This window comes from Phaenicophaeus curvirostris, chromosome 8 (assembly GCF_032191515.1).
Source record: "Phaenicophaeus curvirostris isolate KB17595 chromosome 8, BPBGC_Pcur_1.0, whole genome shotgun sequence".
NCBI classification, from domain to species: domain Eukaryota; kingdom Metazoa; phylum Chordata; class Aves; order Cuculiformes; family Cuculidae; genus Phaenicophaeus; species Phaenicophaeus curvirostris.
This window is the reverse complement of record NC_091399.1, coordinates 18,090,249-18,114,811: the sequence shown is the minus strand read 5'-3', so window position 1 is coordinate 18,114,811 and position 24,563 is coordinate 18,090,249. Positions and strand designations below refer to the sequence as shown.

Below are 24,563 nucleotides of genomic sequence, written 5' to 3'. Positions count from 1 at the left end.
TTGGATCCATACTGGGGAGGAAAACAGACATGAGGAGAGGGGGTGTGCGCAAAGGGTTGAGGTGATCTTTCTTTCTTCGCACCATTCACTAATTCGGTGTGAAATAAAACTGTAGCAAAATATGTCTTAAAAATGCACCGAGTGATTAAAGGAAAAAGTTATTGTCTTTGGCTGCGGTTGTTTTTGACCTGTAGTAAATCAGTTCATGTTTTATCTCCTTCACACCCTTCTGCCATGTACTGCTGCCTGGGAGTTGAAAAACTTGGCCAAAGAATCAGGAGTGCTTGAAAAAGGCACCGAAGCAACTTGGGGAATGTGTAGGCATTGCATTTGTTGATTTTAAACAATCTTTATATACTTCACAAAAAATTAAGGAGTAAATTGGTGAGCAGAGAAGTGGAGATGTTTTCTACTGTTTTGGCTACTGAAACTGACTGTAAAGTAAAAATATTAAGGGAGATTTCTTCATACTTTTATGAAGTTAAATCCAACTCTGACATCCTGTTTATTTATGTTTTTAGTCAATGAACTTATTCTTAAACAGAAGCAAAGGTCTGAGGAGAAAAGACTCAAACTGGACCATTCAGTGAGTAGCACCGTATGTTCCAACTTTTTTACTCTATATTTATTTAATGGTTCTATACAGCACTTGTCATTATGTGGCTTAATTTTGTCGTTACGTGGCTTAATTTAGAAGCAATTACATCGCTGAGCTGATGCTTTAACATGTTTTATGTGGGAATAATACCAGTATCGGTGGTACTAGATCCTTTCAACCTTGTTAGCTCTCATTCTCCCTGCCAGCAGTACGTGCGTAGAGGAAAGCTGTGTTAGCATAGCTAAGTGTCATATGATGTATTGAATATAACCCGGGAAGCTACCCACGGAAGCACACTCATTTAAAGGTAATAATTTTCATTCAGTGTTGCAAATTACAGCCGCAGTGAGAGTTAGCGGATGGTTAGAAGTGCCAGTGGCTTGTCTGATCACGTGCAAGAAGCTGTATTATACAGTGAAACTGGAGGAGAGTGAATACCAACCACAAGAGGGAGAAGGATGCATTTGGAATACTGCTGTTCTGGCTGTGATCCCAGATAACTGTCTTGAGTATCTTCTAGATTTGCTTCATGTCACGGAGCAGAGCATGACCTGCGTTCTCGGTTCATGAAAACCCATGTGCAGCAGCAGTGGCTGCTCTTGCACATTAAGATCAAAACGAATACATGACATTAACAGGAAGCTTGCATATTTGTTTTGCTATGTCTGGCTTCATTGACTTCTGTAATTCATAAATAAGGTTGCAAAATAATATTAAAAATCACGGAGCCCCTATTTTTTTTAGTTAAAAAAACTGTATTGAAGTATTATTAATTTATAATGGTTTCAGCATCTGCATGCTTTGGGAAAGAGCATGCTTTAACAATTCATTGTTTTACTCACAACAAGTGAGTATAAAATATAAATATAATATATAAAATATGCATAAACCATATCTGATTTAAAGTGCACACAATTAACCTGAAGGCATGTGTGATAACTTCTTGGAAATTGGTTCAGCTTTCTCACAGCACACCTTTAAAAACTATGCCTATAGATGCACCTTTGTTAGATAACTACCCGTAAGTGGAAATCTGCCATGACTTTGTGCCCAAAGCAGTGTTATGTCAGCCTTTGGCAGCAAATAAAACATACCGACACCTCTACAAGTTATTGTACCAGCTCCTTAATGTGCCCGTTATCCTCTTGTATTTCTGGTTTTAGGAGAAGTCGTTCAAAACATATTGCAGCAAATGCACTGCTTCTTGGTCATGAATTGATCTCATTAAGAAATCACGTTAAGGCATCTTCAAAGCTTTTGAGTAGTTTAGCAATAGTACATTTAACTAGTATGTTAGCATGTTAAAGTTTGTCTCAAACTTTATTGACTTGCTTAAAAAAAAATGTGGTTTTTGCAGTAGCTCCAGATTGAAACTGAGTTTTTGCCGGTGTGGTTTCTACAGGTTCTGTTGAGAGTTGTGTAAAAAGTTGTGTGTTCTCTATCGTTGTTACGTATTTTAGTTTTCTTAATCTAACCCATACAAGTAGGTTACAACCTCTTAAAGTATTCCTGATTTAGAGCAGATGGCATTTCTAGTTCTAGCAAATTTAAATGTCTTGATATAGTGTCATAGCTTTTACGAGGCAAGATTTTTTTTAATCCAGCTTTGTTTCTTAGACAGGCTTTTCAGCTGCTCCTCTTGGTTCCTGAGGCTTTTTAATGGAAGGCTATATTAGCATTAATCTCTTATTCAGGTTTTTCTGTGCTAAACGTTACCTTTTTTACTTCTTACGGGCAACAAGAAGAACAAGCAACCTGTAAGGAAGAATGGGCTGCATGGTAATACACTGGCTCTCTGAGGAGTCCTCATCTCTAACAGGTGGAATAAGCAGATCACCTTGATGAGCTCCATTTTCTTTCCTGCTCTCACATTTCCCATGAAAATCCTCTTAAGAGGAAAAGTGTGGGAGGTGAGAATAGAAGGAAGAAGCTGATACTACCTTCTTCCATTTGAATTTTACATGAGGGCTTTACCTATAACTTGGTTAAAAAAATGAAAAGGTACTGCCATTTAACAGTATTTTGTGTAGATGTAATCCAACTAAGTTTGGATGAACGTGTTTTTTTTCTTTCTCCCCATAGAAACATGTTCTCAGAAACTAGGGCACAAATCAGATAAAGTTGTGGCTGTGAAATAATCTCCTCCTAGCAGCAGCAGCAGCAGTGATGCTCTCATAAAGCACAGACATCTTCCAAATACGATAAGCAGTTACACAGCAGGGCAGAAGAGCTCTATCCTGCACATATGGGAGAACTGGGAATTCCGATCACTGAAAACCGTTTTGAAATTTTTACAAAGGAGTGAAATATTGCTGTGTTGTTTTTAATATCTGTTGCTGCATGGCTTGAACTCACTGTCTCTGACATCGCTTGTTTTTCTTTCTAGAATGGCCACAGGTGGCAGATAATTCAAGATTTGTTGGGAACTGATCAAGACAATCTTGACTTGGCCAATGTCAACCTGATGCTGGAGCTGCTGGTGCAAAAGAAGAAGCAGTTGGAGGCAGTAAGAAGTTTCTCTTTGTCTTTTTTAAGTGAACGCTTGTGTCTAGTTAGCAGTTTTTTTCCTTTTCATTTTTTATCCTCTTGAAGTAAGATTCTATTGCTGAATTAATGGTTCAGAATTTTCTTTTGCATTTCGGGGTAAAGTTGGCCATCTCACTGACCTCTGTAGCAAACTGATGTTCTTAGATGTGATGCCCATAACATGCTTACAGTGTTGCAGCTGAGGGAGTTGTTTGAACCAGTAGGGGAAGATGGAAAAGGATAAAAGAAAGTGACCAGCAGAACAGAAAAATATATATGGAGAATAATCGACGACTGCACAAGTAATTACCAGATCTTTCTTGGTAGTAAGCACGAAGTTATCCAAAATACAGGTGAAGGAGTAAACTCAAACATGTCAAAATGATCACACCTTTTACTTTTCTACTGGAGATGATAGAACCTGAATGCCATCCTTGAAGAGTTTTTTAGTATGTAATGCTTGAAAGAAAAGCTCATGCCTTGCTTATCAGGCTGGTTTGAAGATGAAATTCTCAGGGTTTAGCCCAGGCTCTGCCCAATTTGGTAGCTAAACCCAAGCAGTTGGGCTCCCAGTTCCCTTCCCCTCCACCCCCAGGGAAAGAGGAAAGGGAAACGAGATGAAAAAGACTTGTGGATTGGAAACTAAAACAGCTTTGATGAAACGATAATAATAATAATGAAGAAAATGCTGTTAATCAGAAAATAATAAAATGTATACAAATACATGAAATTACTTCTCCACCCGTCTATGACTGTGTCACCACAGATGCTGCAGAGCAGGCACAGGGACGCAGGTGAGTGGCAGGAGGGAGCTGGGCTTAGGGTCTGAATTTAGGAACACAGGCATCTGAGATCATAGACAGACAAGGTCCTTACTGGACATTGGCCATCGAAGAAGAGAGTGAGACCAGCATGATGATCCGGTGGGTCTCTTCCAACCTGGTTATTCTATGATTCTCTGATTCTATGATCCCTCAGTTGTTATACTGACTATGACATCTATAGGATGGAATCCTCTGTTGGTCAGTTTGGGGTCACCTGTCTTGTCTGCGCCTCCTTGCAGGTGTGGCCCTTTTTTTTTCTTTGACTTGCCATGTTCTGTCAGCTCAAGGATGGCCTTGGCTTGTATAGGAAGGAGTCTAAGCAATAGCCTTTCTGCATCCCAGTGCCCCGTGTTATCACTTGTCGAGAGAAGCACTGCCTGAAAAACATGCAGTTAACTTTCAGAAAATGAAGTTACTTAGACAAGACTAAGCTCAAGTAAGAGAACTGAGTCTGCTTTAGCTCAAACCAGACCAGAAGCAAGTTGTTGGTTTAGGATAGTTCTCATGCGTTTGGCCATTCCGTACTCCTGGTCTCAAGCGACCATTTTCCGGTTGAGAGCCAGACCTTCTAAGTTAAACTGGATTATGAAACAGGTGAGGAAAAGTTGTTTTGAGAGTAGCTTCTCTTATTCATTCATGCCAAATCAGTGGTTGTGACAGAAGGAAAGTAACCCCAAACCATGTTTGACTGCTAGCAAAGCGTCTGTTAATTTATTACGTAGGTAGGGACTTGTACATAATTTTTTTTATTGTGGTTCAGTGAAGACATGGTGGGAGTATGGTGTAATTCAGAGTAAAACCTCCTTTCTCAAACGTTTTTGTGTATTTGTGACAAATCTGAAACAAAGGCAGCATGGGACTTGAGTGTATGGGTGCTGCTGAGTAGGAAAATTGTTCAAGGATAGTAAGCCTTAAAAACAAAACAAACCCACAGCTGACAGAGAACAACTTAAAAACATGTTTCCTGTCTAGTTTTACTTGCTTTGCTTTCGTTATCACAGTGTGGGAGGGAATAAAATAATCTCGGAGGAGTAGTGGTCTTACATCCTAATTTCTTCACTTTTCCTATTCCATCTGCCTTGAATGGATTCTGCATGCTCCTGTGTCTCGATCCTCTTTGAGTGTATGTTCACAGTCCTTTAATAACAAATATTTCGGTAGGTTGAGAAAGTAAGCCTCAGAATGCTGAGATAGGATTAGGGCTATATTAATGCTGCAATATAGGTTTTATTTTTCTTTCCTCTTGTGCTTTTCTTATCTTGCCCTTTCAAGTTTTTGGCCAGTTTGGGTGGAAATACTGATGGCTGACACAAGTGACCTGTTATAGAAAGATTGGAAGGAGGTGCTCTAACTTCATCAGTGGTTTTATTGTTGTCTTCTGCTCTGGAGGAATTTTTAGCAGTAATCTTTTTACATAAACACAAATGTTAATTCTGGAAGGAGGTGCTTTTTATATAGATACTTTCAAGCTCTAGTATCTTGAGCATGAAGTGGATGCTAATGATCTTCCAGGGTAGGTGAGACTGTGAGAAACCTGTATTCCAAACTCAATTTCAGATGCTGTAGCCAAAAACACTGAAAAGCATTTCAGCTACTAAGTTTTCAGTAACACGCACAAAGCTGTTAAAAGGATTTCTGCCTTCATGTAAAAACTAGTTGTGAGCCAAGCAAAACCTTAAAACCTCTAAGGCAAAGTAAAACTGCCATTCTTGAAACTGCCTTAATAAGCTATTTTCTCTTCTTCACCTCTAAATTAAAGCTATTTCTGTGCCAAGTGTGTATTTCCATGTAGGAAATGGATGTTTCTTTCTCTTAATGTATATGGAAGAGTTACACTTCGTTATTTACTGTGTTACAGGAGTCCCATGCTGCCCAATTGCAGATCCTTATGGAATTCCTCAAAGTTGCCAGGAGAAACAAACGAGAGGTAACTTGCTTTGTGTTTTGGTGGGTGACGTGGTGTCTGCTGCTTTCTACCAGTTCATTTCTATTGAAGTGATGTGTTAGCCTGGCATTATCTCTGCAAGGAAAAAGACAGGGCATGTTTGGGGAGATCTCAGGCAGAGAACACGTGGGCTTTAAAGGAAAAATAATCTCTTTACATGTGACAGCTTCAATTTCTAATCGCTGGCCCTTTTGTCTCACACTGGTGAAGCGTGTGGGAAGAAGGGAATTTGAGAACAGAGATTCCCCACTGTAAATTTACATCAAATTCTTGAAACAAGTATTTTCTGTGACAGGAAAACTGAAGGATGGGGAAGGAGTTAAAATGCCACTCTGAAAGTTTTTCTTTTAGTGTATCAAATGCCATGACTAATGCTGTGTCATAAAAGAATGACTATTCTGTGCTCTTTCCTTATTTGTCTCAAAATGAGTGTTTGAAGGAATGATAGAAGGTTCCATAATCACATACATGGTCTTTCATGGTTTGGGACTTATGATTTATAATGTTATGCAATGCAAAACCCCTGGTAACAGAAATATCTCTGAAACCTTGAAAAATGACCATGAAAACGGCAAAAGGACAACCTTGTTTGGAGGCCGTGGTTTTTAAAGAAAAATATGACTAATATAAGATCCAATGATGCAACTAAGGTCAAACCTGAACTGCGTAAAGGTGGTGGCTGTAAGAAGCCTTGGACAGAATGGTTGAGGGTCCGATTGTGGAGTCATCCCGAAGCAAATCGTTTGGAGTCTGTCCACCAACAAATATCCATGGCCTTCTGGCCATAACCAACAGGAGTGGTGGGGAGGAACTAGCCAAAGGGGAAGACTGACTCCAGGATAAAGTTGTGTTTGTAAACACCTACTAGGCTAGACATAGTATCCAAAGAGAAGGGGTAAAAATGGTTAGGGTTCCTAAACATCAAAGGAAAATGCACTCTTGAGGAAATCTTGGCTATCCCTACAGGTATCAGTGAGGACAAAATGGTGTGCTTCTACTTCTGATTCTGTTTAGTATGAAGTACACCACCCATTTGATCCTTAAGGGCTGGAAAACAAGGGAGACGTGTGTATTACTGATTTTTTTTCAACAGTAAAGGCATAAGCATTGCTAAAAACAATTGAGGTATCTTTTAGCTTTCACTGTTTGAATTCTGGTAGAAGTTATTTTACGGTGGCTTGGTTTACAAACACTTCTCAAATCTTCAGAATATCTGCTTTCATTTTATTATGTTCCTGATATGTAGTAGTATGCAGCCCTGTTCAATGTCTTTATCAATGACCTGGATGAAGGCATCGAGTGCACTCTTAGCAAGTTTGCGGACGACACTAAGCTGGGTGGAAGTGTTGATCTGCTGGAGGGTAGGGAGGCTCTGCAAAGGGATCTGAACAGGCTGGACCGCTGGGCTGAGACCAGTGGCATGAGGTTTAACAAGGCCAAATGCCGGGTCCCGCACTTGGGGCACAACAACCCTGTGCAGATACGGACTAGGAGAAGTCTGTCTAGAAAGCTGCCTGGAGGAGAGGGACCTGGGGGTGTTGGTTGACAGTGACTGACCATGAGCCAGCAGTGGCCCAGGTGGCCAAGAAGGCCAACGGCATCTTGGCTTCTATCAGAAATGGTGTGACCAGCAGGTCCAGGGAGGTTCTTCTCCCTCTGTACTTGGCACTGGTGAGACCGCTCCTCGAATCCTGTGTTCAGTTCTGGGCCCCTCACCACAAGAAGGATGTTGAGGCTCTGGAGCGAGTCCAGGGAAGAGCAACGAAGCTGGTGAAGGGGCTGGAGAACAGGCCTTATGAGGAACGGCTGAGAGAGCTGGGGGCGTTTAGCCTGGAGAAGAGGAGGCTGAGGGGAGACCTCATTGCTCTCTCCAATTACCTGAAAGGAGGTTGTAGAGAGGATGCTGGCCTCTTTTCCCAAGTGACAGGGGACAGGACAAGAGGGAATGGCCTCAAGCTCCACCAGGGGAGGTTTAGGCTGGACATTAGGAAAAAATTTTTCCCAGAAAGGGTCATTGGGCACTGTCATAGGCTGCCCAGGGAGGGGGTTGATTCACCTTCCCTGGAGCTGTTTAAGGCACGGGTGGATGAGGTGCTAAGGGGAATGGTTTAGTGTTTGATAGGAATGGTTGGACTCGATGATCCGGTGGGTCTCTTCCAACCTGGTTATTTACTATGATTCTATGATTCTATGAATTGACACCTTCAGTGCAGAACTAATGCAGCCTCTGGCCATTGTCCATGGATGCTCATTAAATGCCTTACATCAGGAATTGGTGCAGCTTGAAGGACCATTAAGATGTTGCAGAAGCTTTCCTGGTAATGCTGCTTTTTTTGAGGAGGTGAATTGAGAAGTAGGTGCTTCAGGAGGTTCACCCACAGCTTAGCTAGGTGCTCGTCCATGGGTGATTCAAGTGCAGGGTGTTAGGGGAAGTGCCATAAAGTCGGTGCTTTTTCCTCCCCCAGATGAAACTCAGTTAGAGTAACTCTCACAGAAGGAGGAGCTGTTGATACCTACTTTAGTTTGCAAGTGTTGAGTGGGAAGGAAGAAGGGAAATTGCATAGCTTCCATTTTTAAAATGACTGTAGCACAGTGTTTCCCCACTAACTGATTTTTAGCACCTTTCCCATCTCATCTGCGTCTGCTTTAGTAATGCTATGCAAGGATCTTTTAGAAGTCTGAAGAAACTTAATTTTAGCTGCAGATCCTCTAAGCATGGCCTTCGGAACATCCTGAAGCCTACTGGGACACATAGCTTACTTCAGACCGTCTCTGTCCCTGCTTGTGAGTTTCCTCTGTTGCCAAGACTTCCTCTGATGTTATTTCTTACCCCCTTTATATTCTGACATGAAATGCCAGCTGTCACATCGCAAAAGCCTTTTGTGCAGGCCTGTCAGTTCTCCTTGCCATAGCGGTTAGCGTCTGGCCTTGTCATTTATTTTGAGGGAAATGAGGACTTGTCAGACTTGCTGCTCACAGTCTTTCTGTTCACTTGATAAGAAAGATTAGAAGCATAGAAAATACTGACCAGTCAGTAGGATAGTTTTAGAAAGATAGCAAAATCTGCCTTTACCGATCAAGCTCTACCCATACAGTAAATCAAGCCAGCTGATGCTTCCTTTCTAGTAAATCTCGCGGTCCTCCCTGTAGCTGGTGAAGTTTGTGGCAAGTCCTCCTTCCTGGAGGGAGTCTTGTATGTGGGTAACAGCAGAGCTGTTATTCAGGAAAGGATGTGGGTTGTGCATGTGCTGGAGGTACATCCAGACTGTAGGAAGCCTGAGGTGCCCGTTTAAAGCTGAGAAGTGGGGTTAAAGTGGCCATATTAGTAATGCAGTATTGCAGGGGGATGATATTGGAGCTTCTTTTGATGCTGTAGTAGGTGATAGCTTAAGCAATAAGAACGGAACTCAAGGAACGTATGTAGACCCTGGAAGGTTTGTATAATGTAATGAACATAGCCGAGTCACATCAGTAGGCTTTATTATGTGGAGGAACACTGCCTTTTTGCCTTTCCTAATCCAAAAAGTTCTAGTAAAGATGCCTACAGAGCAATTGCAACTTCACTCAGTAAGCCATAGCTGTAATACAGCTCTTAATAAATAAAAGAGGTGGATTTGTTTGTGGTTGAGAGTGTGCGATTCAAATTTTTGGTTTAAATGTTTAAAGGAATGTGAAATTGCTTGGTACATTTATTTCCTAATATGCCTCTAAATATTATTTATTACAGGATTTTTTATATTAACAGGTTTTATTTATTGCATGCTGCAGGTTCTTACATGGAGACTGGGTGCTTTGAGTTAATACAGAGATTGCCTTAAGAGTTCGTATACCTGTATCGTATTTCATAACTCATTCAGATTCTGCAGTTAACCATCCACAACCCTCCTCACTACTTCACTTGGAAGTTCTGCATGTTTTTTCTCTTGCCTTCATGAAATGATGACTTCTGAGCTTACTGGAAGAGATTTCTATCCAGGGGAAAACTCTATCTTCATAGACTTGTACTTAAGAATTCAGAATGTTGCTGTAGTCAAGTATTTTGACAAATGCTTCTTCCTTGCACTTTCATCATTTCTCTAGAAGATAAATGTGAGGTTCAGCACCTGCAGAAGTTTCTATTAGGAATCCTGTTCCAATGTATTCATAACTTTCCAAAAAGTTGATCTTTCAAGCTGAAATTTGCTTCATGTTCCTTTGCACAAAGGTTTTAGCAAGTCCTTTTTCTTTTAAGTTTATTTGCTTTGGTTTTCTTTTTGACCTATGGCAATGTGGCAAAACCCATATCCTTGGTGATATTAATAAAAAAAATTTACTTTGAAAATGATTTAAACTAATGGTTAAAGCTTGAAAATACTTTCTCAACAAAATAACACTTTTGGAGAGAAGAAATCACAGAATCACAGAATAACCAGGTTGGAAGAGACCCACCGGATCATCGAGTCCAACCGTTCATATCGACCTCAGTAACTGATTGTCTCTAAGGCAAGCTTAGCCGGCTGTGCGCCTTTCCATATGTGTGCACACTTAATTGAATGGACACTCCATTTTTTTAATTTTTTTTTTTTTTGATCCAGCACTCTTTTCGGTCGAAATCAAAGATCCAAGGAGTCAGGAAGGTCAAGTTTAATAATGAAATACTTGACTGCAGGTTTTTATCCCTGTTTTCAAGGGAAATCAAATGCAACAGTTTGTGACTTTTTAAATTCATCTTTTCATGCCAGAGTTTTGATGCCATTAGCTTAGTTGTGTTGCATAAGTACTTTTGCAAGTTTAGCTTTTGTTTGCTTTTAAATGATCACGTTCTTTCATCTCAAACACTTTGCAAGAGACCTGATAATAACAGTTAGTACAAAATATTCTCCCCAGTTTTATATTCATCGCTCTAAAAAAGTCTTACTAATTTTCTTGTCAGGATTTAAATGTTGCCAAATGAAGTCACACACCACTATGCGTACCATGTATGATTTGCCTTAAAATCTTGGAAGCTTGGCTACCTGACAGAGAGCATTTACTCCTTCTGTGAAGTAGCACCATTGCCTACCGAGGGAGAATGCTGAGCTTAATGATTAGTATCACAAATTAAGTTCTACAACATGCAGTTGCTATTCCCTATATGCATTCATTCTTCTCCTGGCAATGGTCAATTCACTTTTACATTTCATGGGCTTTTTCTTTCCCATAATGTCATATTACGTGTCTTCTAGCTAACAAACCTCTTTTCTGTCTGCTAATGCAAGGGGGCTGGTGTCAGCTGATAGATGTCCTTGGAGAGAGAAGTAATCCTGAAATGTCTTGGGTCCATGGCACTGAGTGCTTGCTCAGCATTTCAGAATCATCGTTGCTCTTTTCAGCCTCAAATGCACATGTCTATCCAGCTGTCTTCACTTACTCCCATACTGTGAGCATGTTAAATACTAAAAATGAGAGGAGTTATTAGTTACTGTGGCATAATTGCAGGGAATTATAAGCATGAATTCTCCAGGGATGTCATTACCTTGTGTTAATCACTTCACCTGTCAAGTATTATTGTTCTGTGCATACACACATGGATGAGCTAAGGAATAAGCAAGAGGAGGTGACAGAACTAGAAATCAGTCATGCTCTTATGTTGTCATATAGTCTTGATTGCATTCCAGGACTCCTGAGGTGAATTTATAGCTATAGTAATCTCTTTCCTATCCGCTGCACTTAAATAACTGGTATTTGCATTTCTGAGCTACTCAGTAGGAGACGTGAGCTCTGACTGCGGGGGTCATAAGCCGGGATACAGCTAGCGGATGAGCAGCGAGCTGGAGATTACTGTGTAAACATTGTGTATAGTAGCTGATGCTCCTTCCTGCAGCGGAGAGGTGATTCCAAAGAAAGAGGGGGTAAAGTAGCATGTAGTGATGTACAGCACTCTGAGGCAATTATTCTGAATGTTTAAACAGCTTTGTTCCCCGCCACAGATATCTTTCTCTTGTGACATTTCTCTATCAGACCCTATCAGTAAGCCTTCAAAGCATTACTCCTGCAACCCAAACTGAAGGATTTAAACGAGGAGGAGGAAAAGTCAAAATCTGTGACATACTTTTGATCAGCCAGTCAACTCCTTCCTCCCACCTTTAGGAGTTCTGTGTGTTAAACAACTTACCCCGGGATGTTGTTCTCAAACCTTTCTGTTAGCTCTTCCCCAGGTAAGAGGAGACATTTGTTATTTGGAGCAAGTATTGATCAGAGAGAAGAAATATTCCCTGTGGATAAATGTGTTGTGGATGGGCTGCCCTTGTGTCTAACAGGTTTGGATGCTGTGTTTCACTAACGAAAGGAACTTGCGGAGACTCAAGTGTTCTTGTCTTCGTATTGAAAGAAACCTTGCACCTTTCTCCATTTGTGCAAAGGCTTTAACAGTGAAGTGTTATGTCAAAATAAGTGAGATTTCCCAATAATTTAAAAGACTAAAATCTCTCTATAAACTCTGAAGATGACTTCTTTGCCAGAGTTGCCTTGAAAATTTTAACAAGTTCTGTACCTGAAGCAATAATGGAAGCAAAACCTGGAGACAGACAAGACTTGCAGCTGCTTTCCCAGAGAGAGAAATTGATCTTGCTTGCTGTAGAGTTATTCTTGAGGTATTGAGTTCTACAGAAAGAAATTCATTTCACTGGGTGCCTTTAGCAGAGGTTCAGCTATTGATACTTAAGTTTACACTCAAGTTTATTGGAGCAGTTATAGAAGGTGGGAGGAGTAGTAGTAGATGGAAGAACACCAGGTAGGAAGATCATGTTGGATGGATGAAGTTGTGGGGCAGAACGAAGGGGTTATCTGCAGTCTACCTGATTTATCCTAGTCAGCTGGACAGATGATACATTTTCCCCTGTCCTGGTTCTTGAGATAGGTATGTGTCTGGGAAGAGGATGCTTCCTCTGGTAGCAGTCTCATCTCTTTGTCTTGATCTATGGTGTGTATCATGATGAATGTGTGAGGGGTTTGGATCGGAGCCTTGAAGGTGTGTCATTGAACATAACATGATTTATGACCTGTCATAAGTGTGTATCCCAATGCTCTGTTTAAGCCGCTTGGTGGGATGGTGTCAGTGATTTCACAGCACTTCTGTAGAAAATAACTTCTGCTGCTTTTTGCTTGAGATTTTTCTAGAATTGAGAAGACAGTTGGTCAAGGGTGTATGACTCCTTCCTTCATGTATATTTCTAGTCTGTCTCTGGCACTGGGAGGCTCTGCTGAGCTTTTGGGGGGTTGCAAACATTTAGAACTGGCACTAGGAGACCCAGTCAGGATTACTTGTTGTCTGAGCTGTACAAAAACAAAGGATGAAGTCACTGCCTCCTGAGGGGCCCTTGGTCCAGGAAAAACAGGAAGCCTGAGGGGGAAACCTCAGCGCTGTGCGCAGCTATGCTGGTTAGCAAATAGCCAGCTGAAATCAAACAGACCATGACCTGGTGTTTAGGGTTGTGTGAGTTTAAATTAATACTTCTGCCTGAGTGTTTTCTGTGGAAATACAGTAGGGTGGTGGGATATCTCTGAGAAGCTCTAACCAGGGTGTTTCCCTTCCTCTACACAGTGCAGGGCTGAGAATTGTCTTCAAAGAACTCTTTGTATGTGTGTCTAAGACAGCTTCAGACTCAAACTGGAGGGTTTTGACAGGATGGCCTTGTATGTGTGAAAGGAGGTGAGGTCTGAGAGATTACCTAAAAGAACGATCTGAGCCTGCACTTAGTACTGTGGCAGCTTCTTGACTGAAATGTCTGAAATCCATTTTCCAGACTTTATAAGAAGCATTGACTGTTTCAAGGTCTGTGTGTGTGTAATGCGGAACCAGAATATTAGACCCCTACTTACTGTAGTTCACACAGTGGAGTTGAAATGATGACGTTTAACTGCTGAGCTGAAGCCTTCTCCCTGTCCACATTGGCCTTCTTGCTTCTGTGAAAGCATCTGCGTCTGAGAAGACAGTTTATAGTATGTCCTTCTGTTTGAACATACATTCCAGTGTTCATTCTAAGTGTTTTTGCTGACTTAATCTGAAGTCTGACAGGTGTGATTCTGGCCATCATTGGGACAGAACTTGGCTTGCTTTCCATGCCCAAGATAGTGAAGATCAAATGAAAGGCCCATAAATCTGGATAACCGCAAGGGCTATAATTCATTTAACTTTCCTTAAATGTCCCTCAGTGGCTGGCAATTATAAATCAGTAGTCTCATTTTTCAAAATTTAATTGGGATGAATGTAGACTGATTTAAATTCTTTGATAGATTAAAGCTAACCCATGAAACACTTGAGCTAATCTACTGAAAAAACCCTCTCTTTGTGGGCATTAGTAACTCATTTGATTCTCACAGAATGAGAAAACTCTTCCTAAAATAAGTGTGAAACACACTTGCCTGGATTTTAGACTTGCTACTGTTTGAGTTTGTGGTACCTTCAGATTGCTTGCTTTGATGTAAAAAGAATTAGTAAACACTGTCCCAGATCTTCTTGTGCTTCTGGCTTTGTGCAATAGTTAATAAAAGCTGGCCAACAGAAAGACCTCTGCGCTTGTTCCTATGAAAAGGTCTGTTTAAGAGATAGCAATGACCATTAGCTATTTTTTAGTTGTCCAGTTTGGCTGTGAGCCAGTGCTTTGTACAATAGCTGGTTTCCTTACTGCAATTTGGAACTTGTTCTAGGTGATTTTGTAATTTTTCAAATGGGATTTATGAAAGTGGGGGACTAATGGCATTTGTCTGGTAGAGCTGAGTACAGGCGGGCCCCTGCTGTGCAGTGGCACTTAACTTTGCCACTAATCTTGGAGCTATAGCACCACCTGCTACTCTTGCTGTAGGTTTCACAAGTGAAAATGGAATTATCTGTTATGGCGTAGTGGTTTGTAAATTATCTGTGGCAGTCTAATTTTAAACCATTAAACCTGTGCTATCTCTGACTCAAATTAAATATACACTGAAACCTTAAGAGTAGAGACATTAGGATACAAATATGATGTCATCTCATTCCAAGGAAGAAGCCATGTTAGTAGGGATGGACCCAGCAGTCCTTCCTTCACCTGTCTTCAAGGACAGCTTTTTTTAATGTTGAAAAAGAAAATTAAAATGCTGGACTGTGTAATGCAGAGCACACAGGTATTTGAATGCTGATCAGTAGTGGGGGGTTAAGTAGTGGGTGTGGTTTTGCTTAAGCAAAACTTTCAATCACTTAAAGGATCAAGCTTAAGCACTTGAGGGAATGAGTCTTTGGGAGAAGATTGCCAAATGTTCTTGGGAATGCGTCATACAAAGAGTAATAAGTATTGCAATAAATAGTAACTTTGAATTTGTGCAATTTTAAAGTAAACAATTGCCAAGTCTCAGGCTTCACAGTTGTTAGAGATGAGTGAAGCTGGGTTGCTGACTGGCTAAAGCGTAATTGAAAAACCTGAAAAATATTCCCTATGACACAAAAAAGGGAAAAAGGATGTTGGATGGTGAGAGGGGAAGTCCCCATCTGACCCTTTCAGGGGCAGCCCTCAAACTGACTGGAGTTGATGGTGTAATCCAGGGTAAGTATCACCTGGTGAAAGAACTGCCACGTAATGATCGCTTGGTGCCAGGAGCGAATCTCTCTGTGGTCATAATAAGGGAGGGGGTGTCACTCCAAAAATGTATCTTGAGTTTCAATTAGCAAGTGGCAGGTTAACTGCGTGCAAGAGAAATGCTCTTAATGCCTTTTAGCAAAACATTTTGTATTTGGTTGAAGGGTGAAATGATCACTGTCTGTCATGGTGTGTTTTTCTAATTAAGTTCGGTGTTTATAGAACCGATTGTAATTACCTTGCTTGAAAGATATTAGAGGAGCATAATAGTATTACTTTAAATGGTGTAGGTTGCTTTGATATTGAAGTACCCCATGCTTTTGTTTAGTGCTATCTCACAATAACAACTTTGTCTTGGATGTGGTCTGTGTGCACGCTTATGTTAATCTATGCATATGGACTTCCAGCTCAGTGACTTTTGAATCGTGTCGCATGCTGGTTAAGATAGTTCAAGTTCCTCTCTGGAAAGATGGCCATTTATCGTGGTGGTGATGCAGTGCACATTGATTTAGACTTCTCCCGTTCTCTTTTTCCACAGCAACTGGAGCAGATCCAGAAGGAGCTAAGCGTTCTGGAAGAAGATATTAAACGAGTAGAGGTGAGGTGCCCAGACGTTGTTCTGACTGGCAATTTTTCATTTTCATCAAGCTGTCTGCCTTGCTGCAGGGCTGCTGTGCTAAATTTATGGCGTTTGAGTCAATAATGGGAAAATGAACAGATGATGCTCTTTCTTTAATTTGTTCATTTAGTTGATGTGTGTAAACTGCAGTTGGTAAGGGGGTTTTGTAGAACCCTAGCTCTTATATTGTCATATCTTTCAATTTCTTTGTGTTGGTAGTAAGTGTTTTAGAATAATTGCTAGAAATCAACAGCCAGCACATTGCCCGTAACTTATGATTCCTGTACGTTGCAGTGTTCTGGCTATTTGCACAGGTTGTTTAAATCTTAGCAGGATGCCAGTCTTAAAGTGGAGAGGCATTGCAGGGTGCACAAGAGAGCTGTAATGCAGAGAGAGGGTAGGAGCAGAAACAGAACCAGCTCCTACATGTCAAAACAAGCAATCTGCTGCCTCTTGATACAATTGTTTTAATTCCTTAATGATGGGGATCTCTTGAGATTTTTGCTAAGAATTATTCTCCAAGTATTTGTAAACTCATCAGCTTAATCCTTATGTCCTCATCGAGTCCTTAGGTTCCTCTGTGGTTCTTTACTCCTAATATTCTAGTGTTTTGATCTTGGAGAAGGAAATGAATGTTTCAGGAATGCTTGAGACTGCCACCTATCACAATAGTGTTCCCTTAAAACTTCGGTTTGTGGGTCTGCTTTCTCCTTGCTTGTCTCAAGCAGTCAGCACAAGCTCCTACCTACTGCCCAAGAGCCTTTTAGATTTCCTCACTTCCAATTTATACGCATGCTGATGAATTATCGAAATATAAATAGAACTGACAACCGCAGGAACTTCCTTTCAGCTGATAGCTGTGCAAATTGTAACTTAGTAGATAACAGCATTTTTCAGACCTATTTTCCTAACTATTTCTCGGCTCTTGGGAAGTAAATACACCTTAGCATGTTTCCTTGAGACTGGTAAAATGGGTCTTGAGATCTAGGAGCAGCTATTCCCAAAGCTGTGGGATCCCTGAAAGAATATCTAGCTGCCTGCTTTTTTGCTTTTTAATCAGGCCTTTCGGTGGGCTGCTACTGGGGCACCTTTCTGGTGTGTGATGGTGACCTTGGGGCTGACCTCTAAATCCCAGGATCTCTCTTGTCACATTCTACCTAACAACTAATAGGCACCTAGTGGGAATTTGAAAAGCGCTAGTAATGTTGTCCTGGAACACTTTACCCCCCTAACTAATGAGCTGCAGTGTCCTGCATAGCTTCCATTTCTCAAACAGATGAAAGGTACAGTCTCATACTGGGGACACAGCAGTCATTTAGTCTGGCAGCGACAAAGCCAAGTTTATGTCCAAAGTTTCTCTTGTGCATTTTCCCTACAGAAGACTGATAGATCCTTTTTTAAGTCTGGGGCATGATACCACCTGCGCACTGTCATCTTGCGTTTTTTATTGCCACAACCCATATCCAACATTACTTTCCAGCGGCAAAGGCTGTTAGATTGAAGTTTGCACGTATCTCAAAAATTACAGCTTGCTTGTTCTGCTGTCTTTAAGTGAGGTTCTGGGTTAGAAACAATGGGTGGGAACTAAATCCATTGATTTTTGGAGTGTAAACTCCAGAACTGCCTCTTCTGGGGCAAAAAGCACTGCAGCTGTAGGATTTCTGAAACCCAGTTGGAATAACTTGGGGGATGAGATCAAAGAACTCAACGTGTCTTCAGGTGTAGTAAAGACTTTTAGGTGAGAGTTGAATAAATACAGATACTTTTGGTTATCTACTTGGGAAACAGAAAGATTCCTATGTGAACACTGTGTATTAGATGGTGCCTACTATTCATGTTTTACCAGCTTTGCTGCAGTGTGGCTTTCTGTTCTAGGAAATGAGTGGCTTGTACTCTCCAGTCAGTGAGGACAGCACCGTGCCACAGTTCGAGGCTCCCTCACCTTCACACAGGTATGGAGCTTGCAGCTCAGAACTTGGATTTCAGGCTGTACACATGCCCCAAACACAAAGAAAACTAGTTTTTGTGTGCTGTACGCTACTTTCCTGGTCTGTTTTTGATTGGTATAAATTTTATGTGAACAAAGCAGTGAAGAGACAGGCATCTGAGTCTGCAGTTGGTTGAAAAGTCTGCCCTGACCGAGATGCTGTGGCAAGTCGATGGCTTTAAATGTAGTGTGGATTAGTGAACTTGAATCATAACCGTTTGCTATAACATGAAATATTACTGAGAGATACATGGTGCCTTTTCTGAACGTTATGCAGTTCTACTTTATGTATGAAAGGTCTTGATTTTGTGCGATACTGGGGTTCTCTGCCTTCCCAACTCAGCATGAATGGCTAGAGGTATGGGCTCACAGGATTAAAATTTAAAATGTATAGCCTATTGATTCTGTTTATTTGCTCTCTGTTTTCATTTAATGGAGTGCCTTTCTAAGAATGTTTTCGATATGGATTTTTGTCTGGAATATTGTGTAGTCTGGTTTCTTGATGATAAAATAGCAGATGCTTCTTGTGTCCAAAATGCACGTGCCAGGGTTTGAAGTGCACTACTTCACAGAATCGTAGAATGGTTTGGGTTGGAAGAGACCTTAAAGGTCATCCAGTCCAGCCCCCTGCAGTGAGCTGGAACATCTCTAACTGGAGCAGATTGCTTAGATAGCCATTTTTTCTGGTTGTAAGAAAGTTCTGATTTTACCGGGCCAAGTTATGTTATGAAATAATCATCTCTCCTTACTAGTAGAGTTCTCTAAACTGTTGCCTTCTGTTATAAAATGTGCTGGTACCTTTTCTGCTATCAGCAGCTCTAAACCTAATAGCCCAGAAGCGAGTAGAAAAAAATTATCAGCCCTCCACTCCTGCAGAGATATGTATACAGTGCTCTGGTAAGGAGCCCAGGAAGAGTGACTGGGATTTCTTACCTAAATGCTATTTTTGGATAGAGAGGCCAGTGTCTCTTATTTCTATTAAGCTCTGGCTAGCCCCGAGGGAAAGGACAGGAATATGGCCAAGATGGATGGGAGCAGGGTTTGGTTTTCTGCTCTTCACTGGTTGTTTAACTTTTTTTTGGGTGCAGGTGCATTTTTTGGTGTGGGTTATTGCTGTTTTGCCAAGAAGCAGTTTTGTGAAGCTGATGAGATTCTTGTCAGGTTCTACTAGCTTTGTGGTTATTGGCTGTTAAATAGATTGCTTGTTGTTTGCTTCATGGTACTGCTGCTTGGGGAAAACTTGAGCACTGGTTGGGCTGAATTTGTTACGCGTTGAATGCCTTCAGGCCTAAAAACATTTCTTTTTTTAACAGAAGATTGTACTTTTGAGTGGAGATTTATCTCTATTACTTGAGCCAAGCTAACAAACAAGCTCCCAAAGAAGTTTTTTTATCTGCTGAAAGCTGGAATAACATTTTAAGCCCAAAAGTTTTGGTGAAATAGTTGAGGGAAAAATCTGCTGTACGAGACCTACTCCGGTTTCAGCCTTTAGAGAATTTCTTATTCCTTTATGTGGTTTTATTTATAAAATAAATATATCCTAGGGTGAGTCATTCTCAGTTCTTGCTTTTGAAGATGTACGATAGTGTCCACCACGTGTCAGTGACTTTGGATTTGTGTTTCACCCATGGTCTGCTGGGATGTGGCGGTGGATTAGACCATGGTGGGAACAGAGACAGTGGGCTTTTTCTTGCCTGTTCTGCTTATCTGGTTCCACTGTAGCTGTATATTGAACTTCTCGTTTTTTCCTGTGGTACAACATGCCAGGAGTGTGATGTAATAGGATATTTAGGGATTTTTCTGAGGTATGTGGGACTGCCTTTTTCTCTGTGCTCGAGGACACCACTTTTCTGATTCTCAATGACGTTCCTGTGTGAAGTAGTAGTCTTGAGTGGTTGAAGAGGGAACGATGTATGAAGGAAATGTCTGAAGAGGCTTCGGTGGTTGCCAGATTCTTGTAAGTTCTGTCCCTGCCCTATCCTGACAGTTTTGTGTAAGTCAAGTAATAGGTTTGAATTACCAGAATTCAGGCTCCAAAAACACCTACCACTTCATTTCTTTACTTTTCAACGTTAAATATAAGTTTTGGAGAGCATCTCAAAAACTGTAACTTTGATTCCTCCTTGGGTAGATTGCTGCAGAACAGCTGATAGGAGCTTTGAAATATGCTGATTTTTTTCCAGCTCTTAACTGAAATGTTTAAGCTACAAAATGCATTTCAGAGCTGCCGTGAATCGGGAAGAATGAAATACAAATATAGCTTGAGATGGTTTCACTTCCATGTTAAAACGTTTTCAAACATGCAAAGACTTTTTAACTTATCAGTGAATTAATATGGTATAGTTAAATTGAATATAACTTGTTAACATGCTTAAACACCCTCCTGAAGAAATATAATTGTATAAAATTTTACTAATGTGTATTATAAATGGTGCGAGGTTATCAGAGAACCATGCTGAGATGAAGAAAATCTCTCTTTAGCCTTTGAATTTAAAGTTCAAGAAAATAAGAATCCTTTGGAATTAGGTTTTATCTGGTCTCTAGTGACTTGCCCTTATTCATCTGCTTCCTCTGAATCACAAGCTTGCTTCATTAATTCTGTTTCTTTTCATTGTTTGTAGCTTTTTTCCTCACGTTCTTCACATCTTCGGAATGTGAAATTACTATGCCTCCTCCATCTTCCTTCCTAAGTTCTTTAGCAATAAAACAAGCTCGGCTATCATGTTCGATACGTTCTTGGCTTGAAGAAACGCGTGTTTTCTCTTATGCTTGCACAGGGTATGATGAAATATTAAATTGGGTAATAGCACAGCAGTTGTTTACGGTGTTGCAGATTGCTGGGTTTCTATACTATTGGAGAACAAGAGAGGAAGAATAAAGGAAAAGAACAAGTAGTTCTGTATAGGGTTTTTCTGAGCAGGCACGTGTGCTATTTTTGCTCCCAGCAAATGGTGCAAACAGGAGACACAAATAAGCGACTTCTCTGTGACCACATATTCAGGAGGAACAGCGGTAACAAACTATCGCTCTAATAGGAGTTTCTGGGGAAGGGTTCTGATCTAAAAATTAGTTGCTTGGTAACTCCGATTCAGTTATCGAAATGCTGATCTCCTTCCCCTCCGTTTGTTCTAATCACCCCCGTGCTCCTGTGAGGGCATAACAAATCAATTTAAAGTCTGCCGGTTGCTGCCATTGTGGTGGTGTTCCACGTTTTTAAATACATCATGTCAATGGAGCTGAGTTTCCTAATTGATCCTAATGTTACAGCTCCTCAAAAAGGATTCAGAGGGAACTTTCATAATTTTCTGATTATTTGCTTCCTATTTTTAAAAGGAAAAACATTCAACCATATGCCAGTTAACTCGGCAACAGGCACTGCACAGAAATGACTTGGAATTTGCATTCTGGTTAGGGAGATGACGTCTCCACTCTTGAAGGCTTTACATCACCAGACAACCTGCAGCAAAACGAGACCAGACGCTATAAGTCTGTGTGTTTTGCTGTTAATTGCCACTATACCTGTCTCAGAGTGGAGTACTTTTTCATCACTTTCCAGCCGAGCATCTTATTTGTGCTGTTCCTGGCAGGATCTGCTGTACATGTTTCATTATTTCATGTGGCCACATTCTAATTTAAAGTTCATTGTCCCCGACCATGCCTGAAACAGCTCTGCTGTTTTCTCCCTTGGAAGAGCTCACAGCAAGTAATGATTTTTATCCTTCAGATTTTCTTGGTTTGCAGCTTTCGTCTTGCCTGGAACCGAAGCACAATCAATCTCAACTTACAAGTTAGCCACTGATGAGACTTCAAAATCACCTCTCATCCTCTGTTTCTACTTCCCTCCACCTCCAGGGGAGCTTTAAAAAATTCGGAGAACTATTTGAGCCCTAGTCCCACTGTTTCACCCGCTTAGGCTTGCAGGTGCCCTGACCAGCGTCCCAGCCAGACCAGCTGCTTTATGACAAGGGATGTCAAGTCTACGCAGCAGTTCTGGCAGCTGTCACCTAACTGTCGATAGGGACAATCGTCTTTCACAAAACCAGGACCTCTGGCAGGTTTTTAAGGAAAGCTGCTGTTTTACCAATCAGTGATTAAATCTAAGGTTACCTCGTAAGTAAGATGGAGAACGACGAACTCGGAGTTTCTCTTCTGTCCAAGCCAAATGACATGGCAGTAGCAAGCAAATTATATTTTTTAACAAATCGCAGTGATGTTTGCAATGTGGTCTCCATAATTATTAAAATGCTGTTCTTGTGTACTAACCTTTACTTGTCCTGAAAGTAGCTTGAATATGAGTGATAAGGGTCCTTTAATCTGGCTCTGGTGCCTTACTGTGACAGCTAAATACCTTGCCCATACGTGCGGCAGTGCTGACCCACCTGCCTTCTGCTGGTATCAGTAGATCCTCTGGCAGTTTTGGAATTTAAAAAGCTGTTGAGTTTGCAGATGTATGCTATGTTTTGGAAACAGTGATTTAAGGTGTGTTTTGTCATTCGAGGCACTGTGTAGCTATATATGGTGAAGCGTTTTCTAATGATAGTAATCCTGGCTGCCAGGCTTTTTTGGTTTGTTTCTGTATTTCATTACTTATGTCTGGTTTGTGTTTCATTAGAGATGTTTGGAATACTAGTATCTATCTTATGCTGATTTCTCTTGCTTTTCTCTTCACAACACTATTTCAAATGCCACAGCATAAACTTCTCTCGTTTTTTTAAGGAACTGAAAATCCATGGTAGCGTGTTATTTTCTTAATATCTTCTACATATTTCATACAAAAGATATGCTTTTTCATTCTAATTAGAAAGTATTAGATTGCACTACACATAATTGTGTGGCAGCATTCTGCTCTAGGAGATCTCTGTACTGGAAAAAAAAAAAAATCTTCCTGAACAGAAAATAACCTTGTGTTCCCTGTCTGTAAAATGGATTTCAAAGGCAAATGTGCTGCAGGATGTAAAGGGGGAACAGCAGACAGGTTAAAAATGGCGAAGGACTGTTGTACAGTGATTTAAGCAGACTGTTTCTTTTGGTTTTGCAGTAGTATTATTGACTCCACGGAGTACAGCCAGCCTCCAGGCTTCAGTGGCAGCTCTCAGGTAAGGTAACTCATGTGCACAGCAGGGGACGGGAGTAGGGGGTGTGGGCAGAGATCAGAGACTCTGGCCATCTACAGTCAACTTTAGTCTTGCAAATGCTTTTAAAGGGTTATATGGACAAACAGGAGCCAAGCCTACAGAAATGTAGGGGTAAGGGTGCATGATTGCGAGTCTCCACACTGATGCCATCAAAGAAATGTGATGTAATATATTGCAATATCTGACTTTATCCCAAATCTCAGTCTTCCATGGAAGAGGGGTTATGTTTTTGCTCTTAATCTCTTCTCTCAAGTGAGCAGCATTTGGGAAGGGAGGTAAATAAATCCCTGACTCTTTGCATTGACTTAAATAGCTTTAGATCAAGGAGCTTGACTTTAAAAATGAGAAACGTTCATTCTTCTGTCGTACAGCCATTTTGTAGCTTGTCCTATTTAGGGCCTTACAGACTGTTCTACAAATTCATGTAGAGAGTGAAAAGTTGTGAATATACAGAAAACACAGTGAAGCTGCTTGGCAGGCAGCCTCCAAACTGATCTGCAGGGCAGATCGACTGCCAAACAGCACTGCTGTCGTTGGCTGGACTGGGATGATGACATTAGACCTAGCTCACAGCTTTGTAAGGGTTAAATGGTTTTGATTTAGACAGAAAGACTGTTGGTTACACTCCAGGTTGTCCCTTTGGTGCTCTCTGCTGGTGGTGGACCATCCATGGCACACAACCTTATCAAGCTGGGAAATCAAGCTGAAGTGCTGTTGAACCTTATTTAATGGAGTAACTGATACAAAGAAGAACCACCTGAATTTTGGACTGATTCTTGTAATGTGTATGTGCAGGCTCTTGGGTTTATAGCTTTGCAAATAATTAGTAATTAGAAATTTCCCACTAGTGATCTCTGCCAAAATGCTTGTCTTCCCTGCTACTGTGGTCTGGGAGATTTCTGCTTGAACAAAGAATTGTGGCTTTACATCACTTCAGAGGGCAAGTAAAATGTGGGTGGAGATCTTATGTTCTGTCTGATAGGGTGTACTGTTTGTTCTCTGTTGACACTGCTTGTCTCTGTGCTTATCTTTCTATTTCAAAGACAAAATTATTAGCATAGCTGTTACCACTGGTAAGCACACAAAACAAACAAGCTAGACTTTCTAGTCATTCTGTATGACAGCCTTATTTGTGTGAGAATAATCTTTTTTTGTCCTCAAATGCAATTTTTTTTTGTCCTCAAGAGTGCAGGATCTGTATTGCCTAGCGCATATTTTCATATTAAACTTTAATATATGTTTGGATGGGGAGCTGAAGGAGAACTGTTGAAGTAATACCCTTCATTCAAAGGTAGTCTAATTTCAGCAAGACTTTACCATTAAAAGAGTTTGAGGAATATAAATTCAATTGTGCTTTTTTTCT

At 40.8% G+C, this 24,563-nt stretch overlaps 1 protein-coding gene across 3 annotated transcripts in view; it reads left to right on the top strand.

The window, feature by feature from the left end:
• Nucleotides 1-24,563, top strand: part of COP1 (COP1 E3 ubiquitin ligase) — a 134,205-nt gene that overhangs the window by 11,165 nt on the left and 98,477 nt on the right. For 2 of the 3 annotated variants that reach the window (XM_069862615.1, XM_069862617.1), the window contains exons 4-9: nucleotides 522-598; nucleotides 2,985-3,104; nucleotides 5,807-5,875; nucleotides 15,998-16,057; nucleotides 17,954-18,030; nucleotides 23,104-23,161. In XM_069862615.1, the coding sequence (XP_069718716.1) occupies nucleotides 522-598; nucleotides 2,985-3,104; nucleotides 5,807-5,875; nucleotides 15,998-16,057; nucleotides 17,954-18,030; nucleotides 23,104-23,161 (461 nt within the window). The remainder of the gene's footprint in view (nucleotides 1-521; nucleotides 599-2,984; nucleotides 3,105-5,806; nucleotides 5,876-15,997; nucleotides 16,058-17,953; nucleotides 18,031-23,103; nucleotides 23,162-24,563) is intronic. The other variant, XM_069862616.1, reaches the window with a different exon arrangement.